We start from the raw sequence: 21,155 nt of genomic DNA on the forward strand, positions 1-21,155 counted from the left end.
ATTTCACGTGAGATTCACATGAATTTAAATTCACGTGAAATTGATGTGAATGAAATTTGCCTGTGTAAAACTCCTTTAGTTTAATTATTGGAGGGAAAACTCAATCGGTTTCGGTCTTGATGAAGGATAAATCCCAATTTGTTAAGTTCTTGAAGGGTTAAACTCATTTAGTTTAATTAGTGGAGGGGAACATCTCAATTATTGAATGGTGAACTTGAAGGTTAAATCATTTGGTTTAATTCTTGCAGTATAAAATCCATTAAAGAAGGGTAAAATTGATTTTATTTTTCGTAGGTACGTCATGAACAGTGGTCGTTACATACAAACGTTCACCTAAGTTGTCCCAGTCAATGAATGATTTTAATGTGTCAATCAATGGCCACAGCTACACTGTTTTGAATTTCATACTATTATCTATTGGTAAAACTCATTTGGTTTAATTCTTGTAGTGTAAAACTCATTTCGTTCAATTATTTGAGGGTAAAACTCATTTGATCGAATTATGTATTAGTAAAACTCATTTGGTTTAATTCTTGTCGTGTACAACTTGTTTGGTTTAAAAGAAGGACGAAAGATACCAGAGGGACATTCAAACTCATAAATCAAAAATAAACTGACAACGCCATGGCTACAAAAGAAAACGACAAACAGACAAACAATAGTACACAAAACACAACATAGAAAATAAAGACTAAGCAAATTAATTTCTGGAGGGTAAAACTCATTTGGTTTTCTTATTGAAGGGTAAAACTCCTTTAGTTTAATTATTGTTTGTTCTTGATATGAAGGAAACTACTCAATTGGTATAGTTCTTGAAGATTTACACTCATCTGTTTTAATTCTTGAATGGTAAACTGGAAGGTAAAACTCATTTGGTTTAGTTCTTGCAGGGTAAAACTCATTTAGTTCAATTATTGGAGGGGGAAAACTCAATTGGTTAAATCCTTGAGGAGTAAAACTCCCTATGTTGACCCTTTTTATGGTAAAATAATGTGAGGTACAAATCATATAGAACATTTTTTATAAAAAAAAAAAAGTATCTTCAAAAACATATTTTTTAACAAATCAATTATAGCGAAAATATATAGTGCGTGTTTACTGCAAAATCATGTGCATTTACAATATATTTTTCTTTCATCTTTTAAGTTTTGTGATTTAGTCCTTTTCACTGACAGGTTATTAATCGTTCATGTCTTCAATTTTTCAGTGACCAAATTATACAATGCCACCATTGAAACAAATAGAGTAGCATAAAATTTATTCATGAAAATCGATCTTTTTACCCAACTTTCTTGTGAATTATCGGTTAAGGTCAAAAGGTGTAGTGGGTACGAACAGTCTGTGTGAATAAGATTATTTGTCAATGATCGTTCCAAGGTAATGGTATAATTCTAGTTGGTTGTTGGTCTGATTTTATATGTCAATATTCCATTAAAATTTCTCATTCCATAGAGTTTCATTGATTTAAAATGAGCATCCCTAAAAAAAATCTCAAAAGAGCATAACCATTTGATCCTATATAACAGATAACAATTATTTGACAAGACTGTCAGCGTGAGAATGAAGCCTAGGACTACATTGGCTTTACGTACCAGAGTTACATGACCATCATATTAGATGTTGTGTAATGTTTGAAGGTCAAATGAGCATGATCGAAATAAAACCTTATAAAGCTGATTTTTTCAATTTTCTGTTTGTAGAATCATAAAGAGTAAAATTACAAAAATACTGAACTCAAAATTCAAAAAGGAAATTCCCTATTCAAATGGCTAAATCAAAAGCTCAAACACATCAAACATAAAACACTTTACTCTGCATGAATTTGCATATACTAAGGTATGATACAGGCCAAATATTTTGAAAACTGATAAAACATAATTATAAAATTATCTTAACAGTCTGAGCAGAGAAAAAGTTGCATATATTCAATATATGAGCCTTAATTGTTATATGTTATAATTGTATTAACTCTAAAGAAAATTCATAAACGGGAGAATCCACCTGTATGAAGTTCCGTCATGTTGACAAAATTGTGTGAAGAACTTCAAATTGTGAAAACATAGATCATAGATATACAACACAGCTAAAGAAATAAAACACTCAAACATTATCATAAACAAAAATACTTTAGCAAACAGTAAGGGTGAACGCATGTGCACCGGTGAGATGAGCGGTTCAACAAAAATAAAGGTACAAATTAAATCATTGTTGGTGTTTGGTTATCACCCAATCAAAATCTATTATTTGAAAAATGTTCAAAATATCAATGGTTCTAAATATCGTCTCGAAGATTTCATTATAACATTGAAAAGGTTTTATATTTTTTACTTGACGAAAATAATCACAATCTAATTAAGATATAGAGCTCTAAATTTGTAATGCTCATATGAGCACGCGAGTTACTTTAATCAGATTTGGACTCCTTGATAGAACAAGGTTTTGTACAACTTGAATCTAAAGAAATGATGGTTGTTCTATAGATAAACTGATTGTATCTTACTGTCTCCTATATTTACTCATACATGGCATGCCGAAAGTCCTTTAATAAGACATATTAAAATTAAAAATACTATTTTCAACATTTTTTCTAGTACTAGTATAATGATTCAGGAAATCACTTATAATGCACTGTTTGTAAACACGCAGGTCAATATATTGACTTATTCTGACATAACTATTGGGTTGGAGGTATTGTGTGTTATGTTAAGATTTGTAGTACAATATTCTAAAAGTATCTACACAGTAAAACCAAAGAAATAGTACTAGGCCCTACAAGTATCTATAGGTGAACCGTATAAATTGATGATTTGGTGAAACATTATTTAACCTCATTCAAAGAAAAAACTGACGATGGCCATCAAGTGCAATAAAATTAAAAAGTGGAAAACGTCCATTGTCTTAACAATAACTATCTTTCGTTTGGTCCTAAGTAAACATTTATGGTTAATATCCTCTATTCACATAAATACTTCCCAACAACTTGAAAAGATTCAAACATGCATGGTTGGGTGGTAATGGTGATATATTACCTGCTTTACTTTGATGTAGGAATAAAAACATCTTGTCAATTATTGATTTTCCAATAAAGAAGACTCATTTCAAACGATTTTGCAATTTCAGCAGAAATAACGAATCCTCGGATTTTTTAATTATTTATTTTTTTATTTTCACCGGAGTAGAAATAATTGAAATGGAACATTTATGTGTGTAAATAATTTAAACAGTGGACTGACAAGTATATACGCTTATAAGCTGTTAACGAATTTTCTTGAGGAAAGCCGGGATGCGTGATAATAAGAAGCGATAAAGGTACTTTAAATTCGACACGTTAATGCAATATAGGTTTACTTAAAAGAGAAGTTCACCACGATATCAATAAAAAAACAATCAAGGTACTAAGAACTACTGTCGTGTTAACCCAAAACCATGTAACAGAATATCACTAGAGGTTTCCTTATTCTTAAAAGAATTTGATTAATGTAAAGGACTTGACTGCCAAGGGTATAATGGTTACTCGCACGCAAACATTGGTAATGCATTTTCCATAGGGTACCAGTGGTGTTCCAAATGAATAAAGAGGCTAGAAAAAGGGTGGCAGACCCTGATACTAGAAATGTCAGCTTTGTATATATAATTTTTGGATTTAATGGGAATACTATATTTCTAATGGCTCTTTAGTACATGCATTGAACATACTTTCTACGCTTTGTTAAATATAACTTATTTTTTATGGAATTTTAACACCCTGTATAACCCCGATACAGATGAAGCCGGACGTTGACGCGTTCGAATCGAACACACTGTGTAACACTGAGTTCAGACAGTAAGGAATTAATACTTTTAAAGAAAATCCAATATCTATTCTTCGGATATTTTGCTCGAATATATTCTTTGCCATAATACTCATTAGTTACTAAAAGGTTTTTCAAATATGTGACATTTTTATATACATACATCAAAAAACGCACAACGATATCAATGATAAAACGTGCTTGGTATTTTTAAATATTCAAAACTTAGTGTTTCTCGTACCTCATAGTTTTTAAAACATACATTTTTGAAAATTTCATAGTATAAATTAACAAACTTATAAATATCGTTTGTTTATGTTGTATCTAGAAACCAAAAAAATACACGTTTTAAAGTGTCTTTATTTTCATGTTGTGTACGCTTCGTTGTCATTACACCTTTATATACTGTACGCTTCGTTGACACAATATTGCGTTTGTCAATGAATTTTACATGTATTGAATTATGCTTTTATTATAACCAATATGCATATTTGAAAATAATAATTTACCACCATAACATGCAGACAGCAACCCATAATATCCGTTATATTGTCGAAACACTCTTGGAGGAAATGTGTACATGTAAAAAATCCTTATGTATATATACGAAAGTGTAAATTGGTAGGAAAATAAAATAAAATACAGAAAAAGGGTCTCCGACACCATCTCGAATACCTTGACAAGAAAATGATTTGTGACAGTTTTTGTCAACGAACTGTACAGTGATTATTTAAAAACGCACAACGAACGCGACACATTTGATGGAACGAACAATACAGTAAGAGAAAATTTATTTAGTATGAGATTGCGTTTATTCTACGTTCTAGGGAACATTTGAAGGCACGTAGTAATTCAACGTATAGTTATTTATTATTGCTTAAGGTATTAATATGCAAAGGTGTATGCACGAAAAGATATTCAGCATTGTTTACCTCATTAAACGTATGAAATTGCACCATGTCTGTGCGTTTTGCATCTAGCAGTTTTATCAAACGTTATATGCAATATCTAAAACTTACAACAACTGTATAATTGAATAAATAAACTAACATACTCAAATAAGTTCTAGAGAGGCATTCGAAATTGTTGTCATCCCAAATGTTATCCTGATTATCGCTTCGAACGCGTCATCGTCCGGATTCATTTGTATCGGGGTTATAAGGGGTGTTTAAAGCCTTTATGAATAAGCTTTCATCAAAAGATCATCCAATCTGGAGTCGCGAACAAATTAATTCTGGGTTCCATCGGTGGTTTATATAAAATCGTGTATAGATATAGGAAAATGTGGTATGAGTACAAATGAGACAACTCTCCATCCAAATAACAATTTATAAAAGTAAACCATTATAGTATGCTTCTTTTTTAGCAAATGAATATTTTTTTACCTTAGAGTTGTCTCCCTTTTAGCAGATTCGCTGTTTTATTGAAAAAGAAATGTTTATGCAGTCATACCAGCAGGTCAACTACCAAACTCATTGTTTTGCCAAAATCCTTAAATGTTTACTTCTAAACCTAACTTACTGTTGTTCCTATGAAGCGCATAAGTGTGTAATCCGGAAGAGTGGTTGGAGGTCACGGTGGGCTCGAGATAAGATCTGGAAAATTTAAAATTAAATATTATAGAAAACCTACATAAAATGACATATAGACAATTTACATGTACAAGAAATAGCAGTAGTTTCCATTTCCCATGTTTACCTTTAAAACATACTGCGTGGTCTTCATTAATGTCTGCCATTCTATACAAAAAAAATCTATTGTAGCAGACTGCGTTGACTAGGAAATGTTTTGCTCGACTAGATAATTGTTGTATTTTTTAAACAAATATATGCAGGGAATTATTCAGATATTGTATTTAAAGTATAGGTTTACAGAAGTTGTTGAAAGATGTTTAGCATGCTGTTAAGTTTGTTCGGTATCATCTGGTCAGTCTGTAAGAATACTGTGACAGCCGTGAACTGACAGTCAAAAATATAACAGTGTGCATCCATTTAAAAAAAAAATATGCAAAGTAAAATCTAAGACTAAATGTAAAATAAACATCAATGTGACAGCTACCTAACAACCGATCGAATACAAATAAATGTAGAAATGAACACATGCAGTCTTCTGTTGGGGTTTCATTTGAAATTAGTGCTTAAACCCTCCTTTCTTGGACTCGAGTACTGGAATGATAGAAAAAGGATAGCTGGTCGTCAAATTACGTAACTTTAAAAAAAAAAACTAAAATTCAAAACTTCATTTAACTAATATTATGTAAAGCTACTAGGTTTTAAGGTGGCAAACGTATGGGTTTAATGATTAACTTTTTTTATATATATATTAAACAGAATAAGATGGGCGTGCAGTGGTGCAATGAGATGTGAACGTATAAGGAATCATACTAGTAGTTAAAATTTTGATTAAAAATCCAACAAAAATGCATTCAAACTCCCATGCTTTACCACTTTACCTGTATTTTGCTATCAATTTTATTTCATATGTATTCATAATATTCATGCTGGCTATTGGTGAAGAATTCATGCATGTATTCACACATAATATAGGAGGACTTTTATTGTCATATATTGATGTCATACAATATGTCATTTTAAATGCTTTTCAGATATTCATGTGCATTGTTAATTGATGTATACATGCGTTGTGTATATAGGTATACGTTCCCACTGTGCGACAATTGTAACTATAAAGTAACTTAAATCGACGAAATTCCAATAGAGACATATTTTCAAATTGAACTTTTCAAAAACAAATAAATTACTCTCAGAGAGAGTTTTGTGTTTTTACATGCTAATAAAGCAGCCAACACCGTCCAGTCGTTATTGACGTTTATGCTATACCGAAATTCTCCAATGTTCAATTGTACACATTTCGACTCTTGTAAGTAGTACTCTCACAAACATAAAGGAGCTCGTACGCAAATCACTATAGTAACCATAAAACAAAGAAGGTTAATAAAAGTATCAAATGTTTCGTTAAAATATCTTAAAAAGTCTTGGATACGTTCACTGGAATTTCATTATGTTTTTTTTGTTGAATTGTATACTCCATTTACTACACTTCCACGTTATCTTGTCAAACGAAAATGTTTTTGTTCAATTAAAGGGTATTCCGATTGTAACTATGTCTATGCATTACTCTGGGTGTAACTATGTCTTTGTGATCATTTTGTTGGTTTTTTCAGAATAGACCTTTCAAATATTTCAAATGTGAACAGATTGGACATGCACAGATATGTTTCGAGCAATTGGTTAATTTCCATTAATTCTTTGCTTGATAATATTGTTTTTCGTTTTGGAGATAGTATGGACATGTCAATGTTCCTTTTTGTTGATCAGGTCGACCTGTTTTTGTTTGAAAAAAATGCTGTTATTTATGAAATCTACTTTTTAGAATACAACCATCTGTAGTTCAAGCTTGCTTGCAGTAACTACGAGCATTCTATTTTTAGAATACAACTATCTGTAGTTCAAGCTTGCTTGCAGTAACTACGAGCATTCTTATTTTAGAATACAACCATCTGTAGCTCAAGCTTGCTTGCAGTAACCACGAGCATTCTATTTTTAGAATACAACCATCTGTAGCTCAAGCTTGCTTGCAGTAACTACGAGCATTCTATTTTTAGAATACAACCATCTGTAGTTCAAGCTTGCTTGCAGTAACCACGAGCATTCTATTTTTAGAATACAACCATCTGTAGCTCAAGCTTGCTTGCAGTTACTACGAGCATTCTATTTTTAGAATACAACCATCTGTAGCTCAAGCTTGCTTGCAGTAACTACGAGCATTCTATTATTAGAATACAACCATCTGTAGCTCAAGCTTGCTTGCAGTAACTACGAGCATTCTATTTTTAGAATACAACCATCTGTAGTTCAAGCTTGCTTGCAGTAACTACGAGCATTCTATTTTTAGAATACAACCATCTGTAGCTCAAGCTTGCTTGCAGTAACTACGAGCATTCTTATTTTAGAATACAACCATCTGTAGCTCAAGCTTGCTTGCAGTAACCACGAGCATTCTATTTTTAGAATACAACCATCTGTAGTTCAAGCTTGCTTGCAGTAACTACGAGCATTCTATTTTTAGAATACAACCATCTGTAGTTCAAGCTTGCTTGCAGTAACCACGAGCATTCTATTTTTAGAATACAACCATCTGTAGCTCAAGCTTGCTTGCAGTTACTACGAGCATTCTATTTTTAGAATACAACCATCTGTAGCTCAAGCTTGCTTGCAGTAACTACGAGCATTCTATTTTTAGAATACAACCATCTGTAGCTCAAGCTTGCTTGCAGTAACTACGAGCATTCTATTTTTAGAATACAACCATCTGTAGTTCAAGCTTGCTTGCAGTAACTACGAGCATTCTATTTTTAGAATACAACCATCTGTAGCTCAAGCTTGCTTGCAGTAACTACGAGCATTCTTTGATTCAGTGTGTTTTATTTTTATTTGTGTATTGGTCATTACAATGATACCCTTTTCATTGAGTTAGGTGCTTTGCCTGATATTTATATCGTTTCATTTTTATTGGGTTGCTGTATCATATACACTGGCATTGGCATACATGTCACATCTCTTTATTTTCGTATGTCATTTAGAAACAAATACTTTGAACGTGAGAAAATTCAAACCTACAATATGCAGTTATACTTTGATTAAATAACCGTGGTGAAAACTATTTTGATACGAAATGTTTGTTCATATAACGGATAATTCAATGGGGGGAAACAACAGTAAAGACTTTTCTGTTAATTCAATAAAGTATATGTTTATAAATCAATGAATACAAATAACTGATGGGTTCATAATAACCAGACGGGGTGTCAATATGTTTTTCTTAAGCAACATGAGTTGTTATTTTCTATTAGTGTTGTTCTTTTAAATCCAACAAATTTATTTGCATTTTATTGCAAAGTTAAAACATCAAGATTGTATCTTTTAATTTATATTATACTTGACGACACGAAAACACTAGTGTGGGGTCTATCAAACAGCGAAATCAAAAAGTTTTTTTTTCATTTACAAATTGGCTATGTTTTTTTACATTACAATGGGAAAGGATAATTTTGAAAGGTCACTCGAAAGTGTGAATATGTTCTAAATTGGTCAGACAATACTTGGTCATGTTTTAGGAAGAATCTTCATAAAACATGACCAAGTATTGTCTAACCTATAATTATAGATGACCAAGATGATTGGGTTATAAAAACATGGTCACCTAGGTTTGTGTTATTAAACCGCCATCCAAAGGGCAATGTCCGCAAATTCTTTGAGGTATTCGTAGGTGGCAAGTTGCAAGATCTTTAAGTCTTTTAATTGTATGTATCTAACAGTGCAATAAAACATACTTTTAATTATCTATACATACAAATATCAATTCAATTGGAACTTTTTTTATATTTGTTTAATTTATTAGTGTTCCCCAATGAAAAGTGATTCTTGAATAATTTTTATAAGAATAAAGCTAAGACATAATTGAAATATTAACCTGAATTGAAATGCGTTGGACAATGGTAATTGAGACTTTCCACGACAGTAATTAATTTAACACTAGGGAGAACTAATAAGTACACCTAGAAGTACATGGACCCGGAACATTGAAGGAGTAGTTATGTATTACCAGAAGAACATATGTAGGCGTGAATTATTTTCTTAAAGTTGTAAGAATTTTGATATACTGAATAAAGTGCCATCCTCATAAAGTTCAGATTAAAACCAGTTTTGAACTGATCGTAAATTAAAAGTTGGAAGTTACCGTATAAGTAAGTATAAGATCTGGACGATAAACATAAAGTCTATATGCACTGTAGCATCAACAATTTGAAAATAAACTGTAAAACATGAATAGGACATACATTTAACACGTGAAGTAAATTTACTACTTTACCCCCATGCAAAGCTCCCAATGAATTATATTAAAAAACACACTTATACGTCTGAAATGTAAAAAAGTAAATAAAATGAAGACTGTGATCTTATTTTTTAGATGATCTCTATTCTGTGGAAATTACTTTTCAAAAGAACTTAAGTCTAATAATATCATTTAGAATATAGATTCGTATAAACTACGTGCAAATTCGTTGTTTCTACTATCGTATTTGAAAATAAGAATAGTTATGCTGGCGGTGATAAGGTGCAATCTCACGGTATATTGACACGAAACACAAAGTTCTGGAAAAATAATAACACATGTTTCGAAGTATAAACATACGGGATGTCATTGCTACGAGTTAATAATCTGTAAATGAGGGTTCATCATCTAATATATATCTAGTTATAGTTTTATATAAAATCTTTCTATTCAAATTCATATCTTCTCTTTCAAGAGTTGGTACTAGTTAGTCATAAAATTTCCTTATTTGTGCAAGATAAAGCTATTTTGTTCTGTATTACTCTGGTTTCAACACAACCAACGCGGGTTTACCTTTCAAAAGTATTTCCAGGAATTGTTTTCTTAGTCACTAAAAATATCGTGGTTTTAATGGAATTTGAAAATATAATGTGAGGAAATGATCGTGTTTAAAGAACATTAACTGACTGTACAATCAGTCAACAAATATTATACGCTTGAAAATGGATTCATTATTCTGTGTTTTCTTTGGTAATCCGGCATTATGATTGCAATTTTTCATCCTAACGCTGGGATTTACCGAAGAGAATCGCCGAAATAACTCTATCACAGTAAATCGGGGAGAGCTGTGGTATGTCAGTTACTATAATGCGCATGAGCAGGTGAGTATATACATTTTACAATGATTAATTATTTTTTTCACGTTCTTTGTACAAAAAGATATATCTGACTGAGTTTGAAACTTAGCTTATCTTTGTTGAGGTTTTTTTTGGGGGGGGGGGTCACAAATTACAAAATGCATCAACTAAAAATTTATCAAGACGTCGTATGCACGTCAAATGGTAATATAGATGTGAATCAGAATGACATAATTTAATTTCTGGTTGTGTCATGTGATAGCACGTACTAATCAGACCCATAATGTTTTTTTTCCTAGTAAAAATCAGAATCCAGGAACATTATGATGCTGGAATAATTGTTGCTAGACACCCACTATTCATTTCATTGTAATCTTGTACACTAAATTATACATATGTAATACAATTATAGAAGCAATATTCATGTTGGTTACTAAGTCCGCGTGTCATTGGTTGTGTTTTAATGGCGAGTAAGGGTACTGTTGGATTAGTAAAGTTTTTGGTAATCCGGCTTTATGGTGTGGAAAATGTTCAGCATATTGCTTGTGGTTACCATGGAGTTTACTGAAACTCGTAAGCATTTTGGTGTACTAATATTAGTTTTTGATGCTTATAATACCGGTTACCAAATTCAATGTAATTGCACGCTTGCATGGTAATGTGTTCAATGCATAATTGTATAAACCGTCTATCTTAATATTTAGCATTTACAAAAAAAACCATAATGGTAGGGATGGGGTATAAAGAATAACTGCAAAAATTAAGAATTGGGTACCAATATACTGATTACAGAAAAGAACTTTAATGGCCAGAAAAAAGTTAAGTAATTACAGAATAGTCAGTGTTCTTAAAGATAAAGAATATTGAGCGCAGATATTTAAGAATACAGACATGAAGGACCCCCAATCCGTACCCTCAAACATGCGTCAGTTTTGTTTTTGGCTGGGTTCGGTTTAGCTGTCTTACTCTATTATGTACTTTATGGTGTGCTTACATATCATGTTGATCATAAGGTAATGTTTACATCAGTTATACATTTCATGATTGTTTTCATTAAACAATGAAATAGATTTTGTTTTGCTTATTGGTTGCAAGTCTATCAGATAAACATAATGTTTGTCATGATTAATTAATATAAAAAATTAACAAATACCTGAGCAAGCAATGAAGAAAAGGTGTGAGTGTTTACTTTTATAGGAAAATTGCATGACAAATTTTCATTAGTACCGAATTTTAAAATTGCTAGATAACGATTAACGATTCATTCTGGAAATTGCTTCACGTGACAGTCTTACGCGATGAAAAATCAGATCATAAATGGTTATTTAAAACATTAAAGCGTCTTTGAAGTATGATATTGAAATATATTATATAAAAAGAATTTTATGGTAAAGAGAGTCTATGTGGTCGATTTTTCAAACGAACATTTTCAAGGATTTAAAAGTCCATGCTTGACAGGATGATCAATGTTCCCTTCAATGTCAAAGTTAAACTTCTTATTGTTCTTCTTTAGAAGAAGAACGGATAAAAACTACATATCGGTGGTTTTGTATATCTGCAGTCGAGCTATACAAATTGTCTCCCTTTGTCATTTTTATGCCCCACCTACGATAGTAGAGGGGCATTATGTTTTCTGGTCTGTGCGTCCGTTCGTCCGTCCGTCCGTTCGTCCGTCCGTCTGTCTGTCTGTCTGTCTGTCTGTTCGTCCGTCTGTCCCGCTTCAGGTTAAAGTTTTTGGTCAAGGTAGTTTTTGATGAAGTTGAAGTCCAATTGACTTCAAACTTGGTACACATGTTCCCTATGATATGATCTTTTTAATTTTAATGCCAAATTAGAGATTTTACCCGAATTTCACGGTCCACTGAACATAGAAAATGATAGTGCGAGTGAGGACACATTCTTGTTTTTTTATGAATTTCACTGAGTTTCTGACTTATGATTCAGAAGTTCAATCTAAAGCTTTGCATAATTAAGAACTGTTGAAGGTAATTTTGCAATACAATTTTACCTTTTCTTTGAAAGAATATCCGCCTTAAACTCATGATAAAAGGTAAAATTTCTATTCGAAAAACTTGCTTTTATAGCTAGTATTCATCTGAAAGTCACAGGAATGCCTTCAATACGCAGCAATAACTATCACTTTCTTGCAAGGTTAAGACGGACATTAGCACCATTCAGTTTAGGTGGAGTAAATTTCTCTGCAATACATTAGCTTGAGTTGCCATGTCAATTACTTTTTATCGGTTGCCATGACAATTTTCTACATTTGTTAGTTCTAGGTTGAGTCGATTCTATACAAGACAAAACCGATGACTGCTATGGCAGGATTAAAACTAGAGGCTCTAAAGAGCCTGTGTCGCTCACCTTGGGTCTATGTGAATATTAAACAAAGGAAGCAGATGGATTCATGACAAAATTGTGTTTTGGTGATGGTGATGTGTTTGTACATCTTACTTTACTGAACATTCTTGCTACTTACAATTATCTCTATCTATAATGAACTTGTCCCAGTAGTTTCAGTGGAAAATGTTAGTTAAAATTTACAAATTTTATGAAAATTGTTAAAAATTGACTATAAAGGACAATAACTCCTTAGGGGTCAATTGACCATTTCCGTCATGTTGACTTATTTGTAAAACTTACTTTGCTTAACATTATTGATGTTTACAGTTTATCTCTATCTATAATAATATTCAAGATAATAACCAAAAACAGCAAAATTTCCTTAAAATTACCAATTCAGGGGCAGCAACCCAACAACAGGTTGTCAGATTCATCTGAAAATTTCAGGGCAGATAGATCTTGACCTGATAAACAATTTTACCCGTGTCAGATTTGCTCTAAAGGCTGCGGTTTCAGAGTTATAAGCCAAAATCTACATTTCACCCCTATGTTCTATTTTTAGCCATGGCGGCCATCTTGGTTGGTTGGCCAGGTCACGGGACACAATTTTTTAACTAGATACCCTAATGATGATTGTGGCCAAGTTTGGTTTAATTTGGCCCAGTAGTTTCAGAGGAGAAGATTTTTGTAAAAGATAACTAAGATTTACGAAAAATGGTTAAAAAATGACTATAAAGGGCAATAACTCCCAAAGAAATCAACAGACCATTTTGGTCTTGTTGACTTATTTGTAGATCTTACTTTGCTGAACATTTTGCTATTTACAGTTTATCTCTATCTATAATAATATTCAAGATAATAACCAAAAACAGCAAAATTTCCTTAAAATTACCAATTCAGGGGCAGCAACCCAACAACAGGTTGTCAGATTCATCTGAAAATTTCAGGACAGATAGATCTTGACCTGATAAACAATTTTACTCCGTGTCAGATTTGCTCTAAATGCTTTGGTTTTTGAGTGATAAGCCAAAAACTGCATTTTACCCCTATGTTCTATTTTTAGCCATGGTGGCCATCTTAGTTGGTCGGCCAGGTCATCGGACACAATTTTTTAACTAGATACCCCAATGATGATTGTGGTCAAGTTTGGTTTAATTTGGCCCAGTAGCTTCAGAGGAGAAGATTTTTGTAAAAGATGACTAAGATTTACGAAAAATGGTTAAAAATTGACTATAAAGGGCAATAACTCCTAAAGGGGTCAACAGACCATTTTGGTCCTTTGACTTATTTGTAGATCTTACTTCACTGAACATTTTTGCTGTTTACAGTTTATCTCTATCTATGATAATATTCAAGATAATAACCAAAAACAGCAAAATTTCCTTAAAATTACCAATTCAGGGGCAGCAACCTATCAACGGGTTGTCCGATTCATCTCAAAATTTCAGGGCAGATAGATCATAACCTGATTAACCATTTTACTCCGTGTCAGATTTGCTCTAAATGCTTTGGTTTTTGAGTTATTAGCCAAAAACTGCATTTTACCCCTATGTTCTATTTTTAGCCATGGCGGCCATCTTGGTTGGTTGGCCAGGTCACCGGACACAATTTTTAAACTAGATACCATAATAATGATTGTGGCAAAGTTTGGTAAAAATTGGCCCAGTAGTTTCAGAGGAGAAGATTTTTGTAAAAGATAACGGCGGACGACGACGACGACGGACGACGGACGCCGGACGCCGGACGCCGGACGCCAAGTGATGAGAAAAGCTCACTTGGCCCTTTGGGCCAGGTGAGCTAAAAAGTTAGACGAAAGTGTCAACTGTGACAACAGCGCCTGTATTCATTGGCAATACACTCCACTGAGTTATGATATATGGAAAAAATGAATATTTATTTATTTTACATTTGGTTAAATCTGTCTAAAAGTGTAATTATGATTTTGCGGGTTCTACTGTCTAATGGTATGAGAAAAGCAGATGATTATCTACTATTTGATCTAGTACTGTTTTGTAGAACATTATGTATCTTGTGTATGTTCTTCGTTCTTATAGAGTGTGCCAGTTAAGGGTGTTTATCATATCGGCTGTCGGGCTACTGATGTTATGGTACCTGTTACAGACATATCTGCGGGCAGCTCTCCTTTGGACCATCTCGATTTTAGAAGGGGAGGGTCCCATACTGGACATGAATATTCCAGTTTAGGACAGACTAGTGCCAGATATGCCTGAGTTTTGATGTTCTGACATGATGTTTTTAAGTTTCTTTTTAAGAAGCCCAGGGATTTGTTGCCATTAGCTATGATGTTGTCTGTATGTTTTGACCATTTTAGGTTTGCTTGAAGTGTAATGCCCAGATATTTAGTTGAAGAGACAAGTTCAAGTTTGTGATTGTGCAGGATATAGTCATGTTTAAACTTGTTTTTCTTTTGTGATACTGTAAAGACTGTGCATTCATCCCATTCAGTCGATACTGTATGTATGGGGTACAAACCGTCCAATTGCGGAATAGAATGCTTATGTTGGATACGATTTCATTTAAACAAGTTTCAGTGCTACTTACAACAAAGGTTTATACACTGAATCAATCGTTTTTATGATATTTCCTATACATAAGTGCCTGTGGTTTGCCGATGATGGTTCAACGGAAAAGGTTTGATCTCAAAACTACAGTAGAGCAGAAAAATTAAAGACCGTTGCCATAGCATATGTACTGAACTAGAGGATTTTCGCATCTGTAAAAAAAGTGTATCTGAAACTATAACCATTTAACTTCAAGGGGTGGGGTATGTATGGTTTTTTCAGTCTGATTCTGAGATTTTTTTTCTCGCGCGAACAAAGGACTAGGTTCAGTAAGACCCCTTTTTGGCCTCAAAATATAGCAGTTTTAGAAAACTGTGAAAATGTAATCGTTTAGATATTTATTGCAAAGTAGAATGCCTCTGCTACATAAATATGGGCTGTTTTTGACAACACAATGCACATATATCGGGTACTAGCATCATTAAGTCATGCTAAATTACTGAAATCTTCACAATTGTAGCATTTTAGCCAAGTTAAATTTAAGACGGTTTCCGTCTGAAATGAAAGTGGCCGCATTCGTGTTCATTCATAATATTGAAATGTAAGTTGTATTTGATAATAATACATAATATATACAAAGGTTGAGGATGAACACGGATGCGGCCACTTTCATTTTTGACAAAAACCATCTGAAAAGTGACGATTTTTGGCATATTTGATAGATTTTTCATATTTAAGCTTGAATCGGGGCGTTTTAAATGACTTATTAAGTTAAAATCTTCCACATTAACGAATTGAATCAATTGAAATAGACACTTAAGTGTTTAGAAAGTGTCTAAAATCTTTCGTTAGATGAACTTGAAAATTGAGGCCGAAATCGGCCCTTACCTATTCCTTTATTTACTTTTTCGTCGAAGCTATCAGCCAAAATATTTTTTTTCGAAATTTAGCACTATAAGCTTGATAAGGTATGGGGGAAATCTGCATTTTTTCTTCAAATTGGGGATTAGAAATGACAGAATATTTTTTTGTGAAAAAACATACCCCCCCCCTTTTTTTTTTAAAGTAAATTGGTCGTTCCCTTACAATGAAAACTGATAATACAGACGCTAAGTCCAGGAACATATATATAGATATACTGTTATCAGATAAGACTGACTCGATCATCCCTTAATTATTCTAATTTCACCTGCATGATCCAGCATATAATATAGGCTAAAGCCTGGTATTTTAGCAGCAAATTATTATACCTTTTCAAAATCTGATCCTAATGCGAAAAAATACTCTATTAAATTAGGCTAGATGATTTGTATTAACTTTATTTCATTACCAAAATTATAGATCATAGACAGGAAAAGTACGTTTATATTGTACCAAGATCAACAAGCACTTTTTGAAAGAAGAACTCTTTTGTGTTAGAGTTGCCAAGGGACGATGTAAACAATATGGAGGTCGTTTGATGCATTATCTCGTAAAGACATATTATTTTGCTACGGTAGCTTTTAAATATTTATTGTGGTAGGTAAACACATTGTGATTTGCAAGATTATATCATGAAATATTATAAAGTTTTCACAGGAAAGCTAAATAAGTGGGGAGAAACGTAATTCCAAGGGAAGGTAAATAGGGTAGCTGGCTAACTCGGCCTACAACAAACTCGGACCATAACGATCTCGGACTTTTTTATTTACAAATAAAGATAACAGGAAATTGATCTTGTTTTCTGTTGTGTTCTTCACTTTTTGTTTTAATATGAGGCAGGCATTACCTGTGAATGGGGACGAAGTTTGTTTAAATTATTTTTTTTGTATTTTAAATATTTGTTAAAAAAAAGATACGGAAATACCGTAACCTTTCCCATTTTGGTTCTGTTGTTAGGGATTTTACTTGTGACGTTATTTAAGTTATGACGTCATGTTCAATGTAAACAAAGAAACGCAATGCATCAGGTAGGCCTAACGTTTATGCATACCAAAGACAAAGAATGATTAAAAAAGAAATATTGGTATTCAACAGTGTTCCTTGAGTTCCTACATTTGTATATTTTAATAGACTAATCAAAGTCTCACGACAACAAGACCGGAAGAAGGAAGTAGAGTTATGTGTTCTGCGCAGATCCGGAAATTAAAAAACACGACAAAAAAAAAATTGAACGATTTTGAGTTCATTAGTACAATGAAAAATTCGGGAAATTTTCCCGATTTTTAAAAAAAAAAATTTATTGAATTTTCTACTGTAATAGGGGACTTTGTCCCCATATCTATAATACTAAAATTACGAGGTCCAATTTGTCAGCCGTCATCACGTAAAAACGATGAATCAAAGAATTCAACTTTATATACGACTAATATAGTACAAAGGTGTAGATTAGAAATTACACCACTCCAGGCCCTTTTGTTTTCCACGTAATTAATATTGCCAATAATTAGGAAGTTCCGGGTCGAGTCCGATACCGATACCAATAGTATAATCACCTGTTACCTATTACCTTATCTGTACGTTCCGCATATGACAGGCGCACCACCAAACGGTGTACTCAGGATTAATATACTATATACACGGGTCATAATCACAGGGTTGACACTACTTAATTGTCAAATTGTTACCTATTGTAGTATTTTAATCCGTAAGACTTTCTAAGATAACAATACGAATACTAAAAATCTGGAAAGTTTCAATTTGTTAGCGGGCATGACGTAAAACAGCGAATCAAGGAATTCAACTTTATTTATAACTAATATAGGACAATGCTGTTGATTTAAAAATACTCCATTCCAGGACCTTTTGTTTTCCAAATAATTAATATTACCAATAATTGATAAGTTCCAGTTCGACGGGTTCAAACAGAAAGATTTGAAAGCAGAGAAAATTGTGTATCTTACAATCGGCATGACTTTATCAGATGACAGTACTAATACTAAAATAAGGCTTGCGCATAGTTATATACTTTAATTCAGTCACGGACCCGCGATATCACGGGTGTGTTCTAGTTATTTCTTATAAATGCTTATTTTCATTTAACTATTTCAGTGTCATGAACAAATAGAGGGTTGCAGCTCCCTTGGCCTCTGTCTCTGTATCCTTTCTGTAATTTTTATAGAATAACTAATGTCCTGAAAATGCCCTGACGTAATGAAAATGCTAATTACGATTTCATTATTAGAAGGATTTACTTTATATTTGGAACCAAGCAAGATGATAACATTTATTTTATAAACATAAAAAAAAAAAAATATATATTTTTTTAAGAGTTATAAAACTTGACCCCAGATCTAGATCAACTTCGACATTGAAATGAGTAGTGTCCTGACAATGTCCTGACAGCATTTTCATATCCGTCAGGACATTTATGAGTGTAACCCACTTTATGTACGGATTTATAAGTTGATAATGACAAAAAATTACATTGGTAAAAATAATAATAATAAAAAACTAATATGTACACTGATGATGTATGAGATATTACAATGTAAAAAGTATAACAAATTCAATGTAATGTTTCTCAGACTGCCTCAGCCTATGACGTCTTTACACACTAAATCATTTGGATGTAACATGTACTTAATAATAATTTAGTGTGTGAGTTCACAATTTATTTATCAGTTGACTTATAATTGACTTTGAACAAGGTTTCGGTAAATCTTATTTTGGTGCTTTCTGTCTTTGTTTTTTGTGTAACTAATAGTTGTTTTTGTGTCTCAGGATCCGTGTCTCATACCTATCATTTGAGTTAAGCCAGTTGCAACTGATTTTGGCAATTATGGTATAATTATGTTGTGCTAGCTGTAGTCAGTTTTAGGGGTATCATAACCCCTCTTTTAATTTATATATCCTGTGTTCAATTTTATTATCTGAATTTTATTTTGATCACATGTTCATGATTATGCACCTGTCCTTAGTCAGGAGTTCAGTTGCTGTTGTTAGTTGGTGTGGTTCATATGTTTCTTTTTTTTTATATATGAATTAGACCATTGGTTTTCCTGTATGAATTGTTTTACACTAGTCATACTGGGACTCTTTATACAGGTAGCTTACTTTTTACTCTGTCTTAATGGTGATTATCAAAAGGGAAGCTATTGTAAATGATTTTTATAAAGTCACAATTTATATGAAAATAAGATGATTAGGTATGATTGCCACTGAACTATCTACATACATATAGATCATTGTAGTCGTTAACAGTAGCAAAAAACATGCGGAAAAGTAATATCTTATAGAAGGCACTAACATTACAATAAGTAAAACAATTTTCAATTGAGAATACAAATGGCCTGGTGCTTCTGCTTTTGTACAAAAACTATAAATGAAAATGCTTATGATAGACGGCACCCAACATCAACCACTGAATTATAGGCTCCTTACTTGGAACAGGCTCATACACAATGTGGGGGGATTTAACATGTTTGCAATCCCTAAAGTACCCCCTAACCTGGGACAGTGATGTAGCAACACAAAATAAAATTAAAAACTAATTGTAACAATTAGTTGAAATCTGCTTGAATCATGAGATTGACCCAAAGAGCAAAAACAAGTAACAAAAACACAAAAGACACAAAGTACTGATCTGAGAGAACATGCATCTACGATAGAATATCAATCAGTACAAATCCATTTGATTTAGTATGAAGACGTCACAGTACAAAAGAGAGTTACAATGTCACATTTATATGTTCTTTTTGTAATTATGCAAGAGGTGTTTCCTGATAAGCAATAATATAATTGGGCATGTATACATTGACAAACTTTATGCAACATTCTTTAACAAATAAATGTATATATATATGAATGTACAATGTTCGATTTATAATGTGATTTTTTGTGTTTTTTATTTTTAAACTATATACACGTATATATATTTACAGATTAAACCTTTGTAATGAGTACCATGATTGACAGAGGAGCTACAATAGCTGCAGCTGTAGAAGTAGAGAAATACTCCAAGCAAGGGACAGAACTCTTACAAAGTGGTCATTTAACAAATGCAGTCAAAGCTTTTAAATATGCCTACAAGTATGCCGGAGATCTGGATGATGAATACATGGAAAGAGCATGTGCATTTAATCTTGGTGCTGCTTATATTGCCATGGGTCAGGGAGAGAAAGGATTGAATGTCCTCCAACAGGCTGTTCCCTCAGAAGACAGAAGAGATGGAAGATCTAATGGCGATTTGTTCTTTAATTTAGGTCTAGGATATGAGACGACAAAAAATATCCAGGAATCAATCCGTTATTTTAACAAAGCTTTGGAAGAGTACCGTTATGAGAGGGATAACCTAGCCATGGAGATAGAAACCTTGACCAAACTGGCTGTTTTATGTACTACAGTACAGAATCATCATTTAATGAACCTCTACCACCAGTTAGCTGAGGCATACGCCATGCAGGGCAATGTTGAGAAACAAATGTGGGCGTTGTGTGAGAAGGCTAATTCCTACAACAGTTTTGGTGATCCTCAGAAGGCTGAGTATGCTGCTGATGAATGTTTAAAACTTTCTGATAAATGTCAAAATACTGTGGAGTCAGGTATGGACACAATCTGGGCCCTCGGTCATAAAACTTTACTGACAGTTACAGTACTCAGACTCAGAGTATAACATTTTTGCTGGAAACAGCAATTCCAGTATTGATTGGTTGAAGTCTGAGTCTGAGTAAGATAATCATACTCAAAAATTTATGACCACAAGACCAGGTCTTAAAAAATATAAATTAATCTTGATAGTTACAATACAAGAAAGATAAATAGATTAAAATACAAAAATATACATTATTTTAAAGTTAGAAATGTTT

General features: G+C 32.8%; 1 protein-coding gene across 18 annotated transcripts in view; it reads left to right on the forward strand.

The window, feature by feature from the left end:
• The first annotated feature begins 10,399 nt into the window (after nt 1–10,399).
• The window catches only part of LOC139521190 (tetratricopeptide repeat protein 24-like), a 47,511-nt gene continuing 36,755 nt past the window's right edge, over nt 10,400–21,155 (forward strand). For 13 of the 18 annotated variants that reach the window (XM_071314512.1, XM_071314517.1, XM_071314529.1 and 10 more), the window contains exons 1-2: nt 16,761–16,887; nt 20,232–20,891. In XM_071314512.1, the coding sequence (XP_071170613.1) occupies nt 20,246–20,891 (646 nt within the window). In that variant the 5' untranslated portion in view covers nt 16,761–16,887; nt 20,232–20,245. Of the gene's footprint in view, nt 10,529–16,760; nt 16,888–20,231; nt 20,892–21,155 lie in introns of those variants that run through there. The other 5 variants (XM_071314520.1, XM_071314531.1, XM_071314521.1 and 2 more) reach the window with 3 other exon arrangements.

The sequence above is a fragment of the Mytilus edulis genome, chromosome 4 (assembly GCF_963676685.1).
Source record: "Mytilus edulis chromosome 4, xbMytEdul2.2, whole genome shotgun sequence".
In the NCBI taxonomy this organism is placed as follows: domain Eukaryota; kingdom Metazoa; phylum Mollusca; class Bivalvia; order Mytilida; family Mytilidae; genus Mytilus; species Mytilus edulis.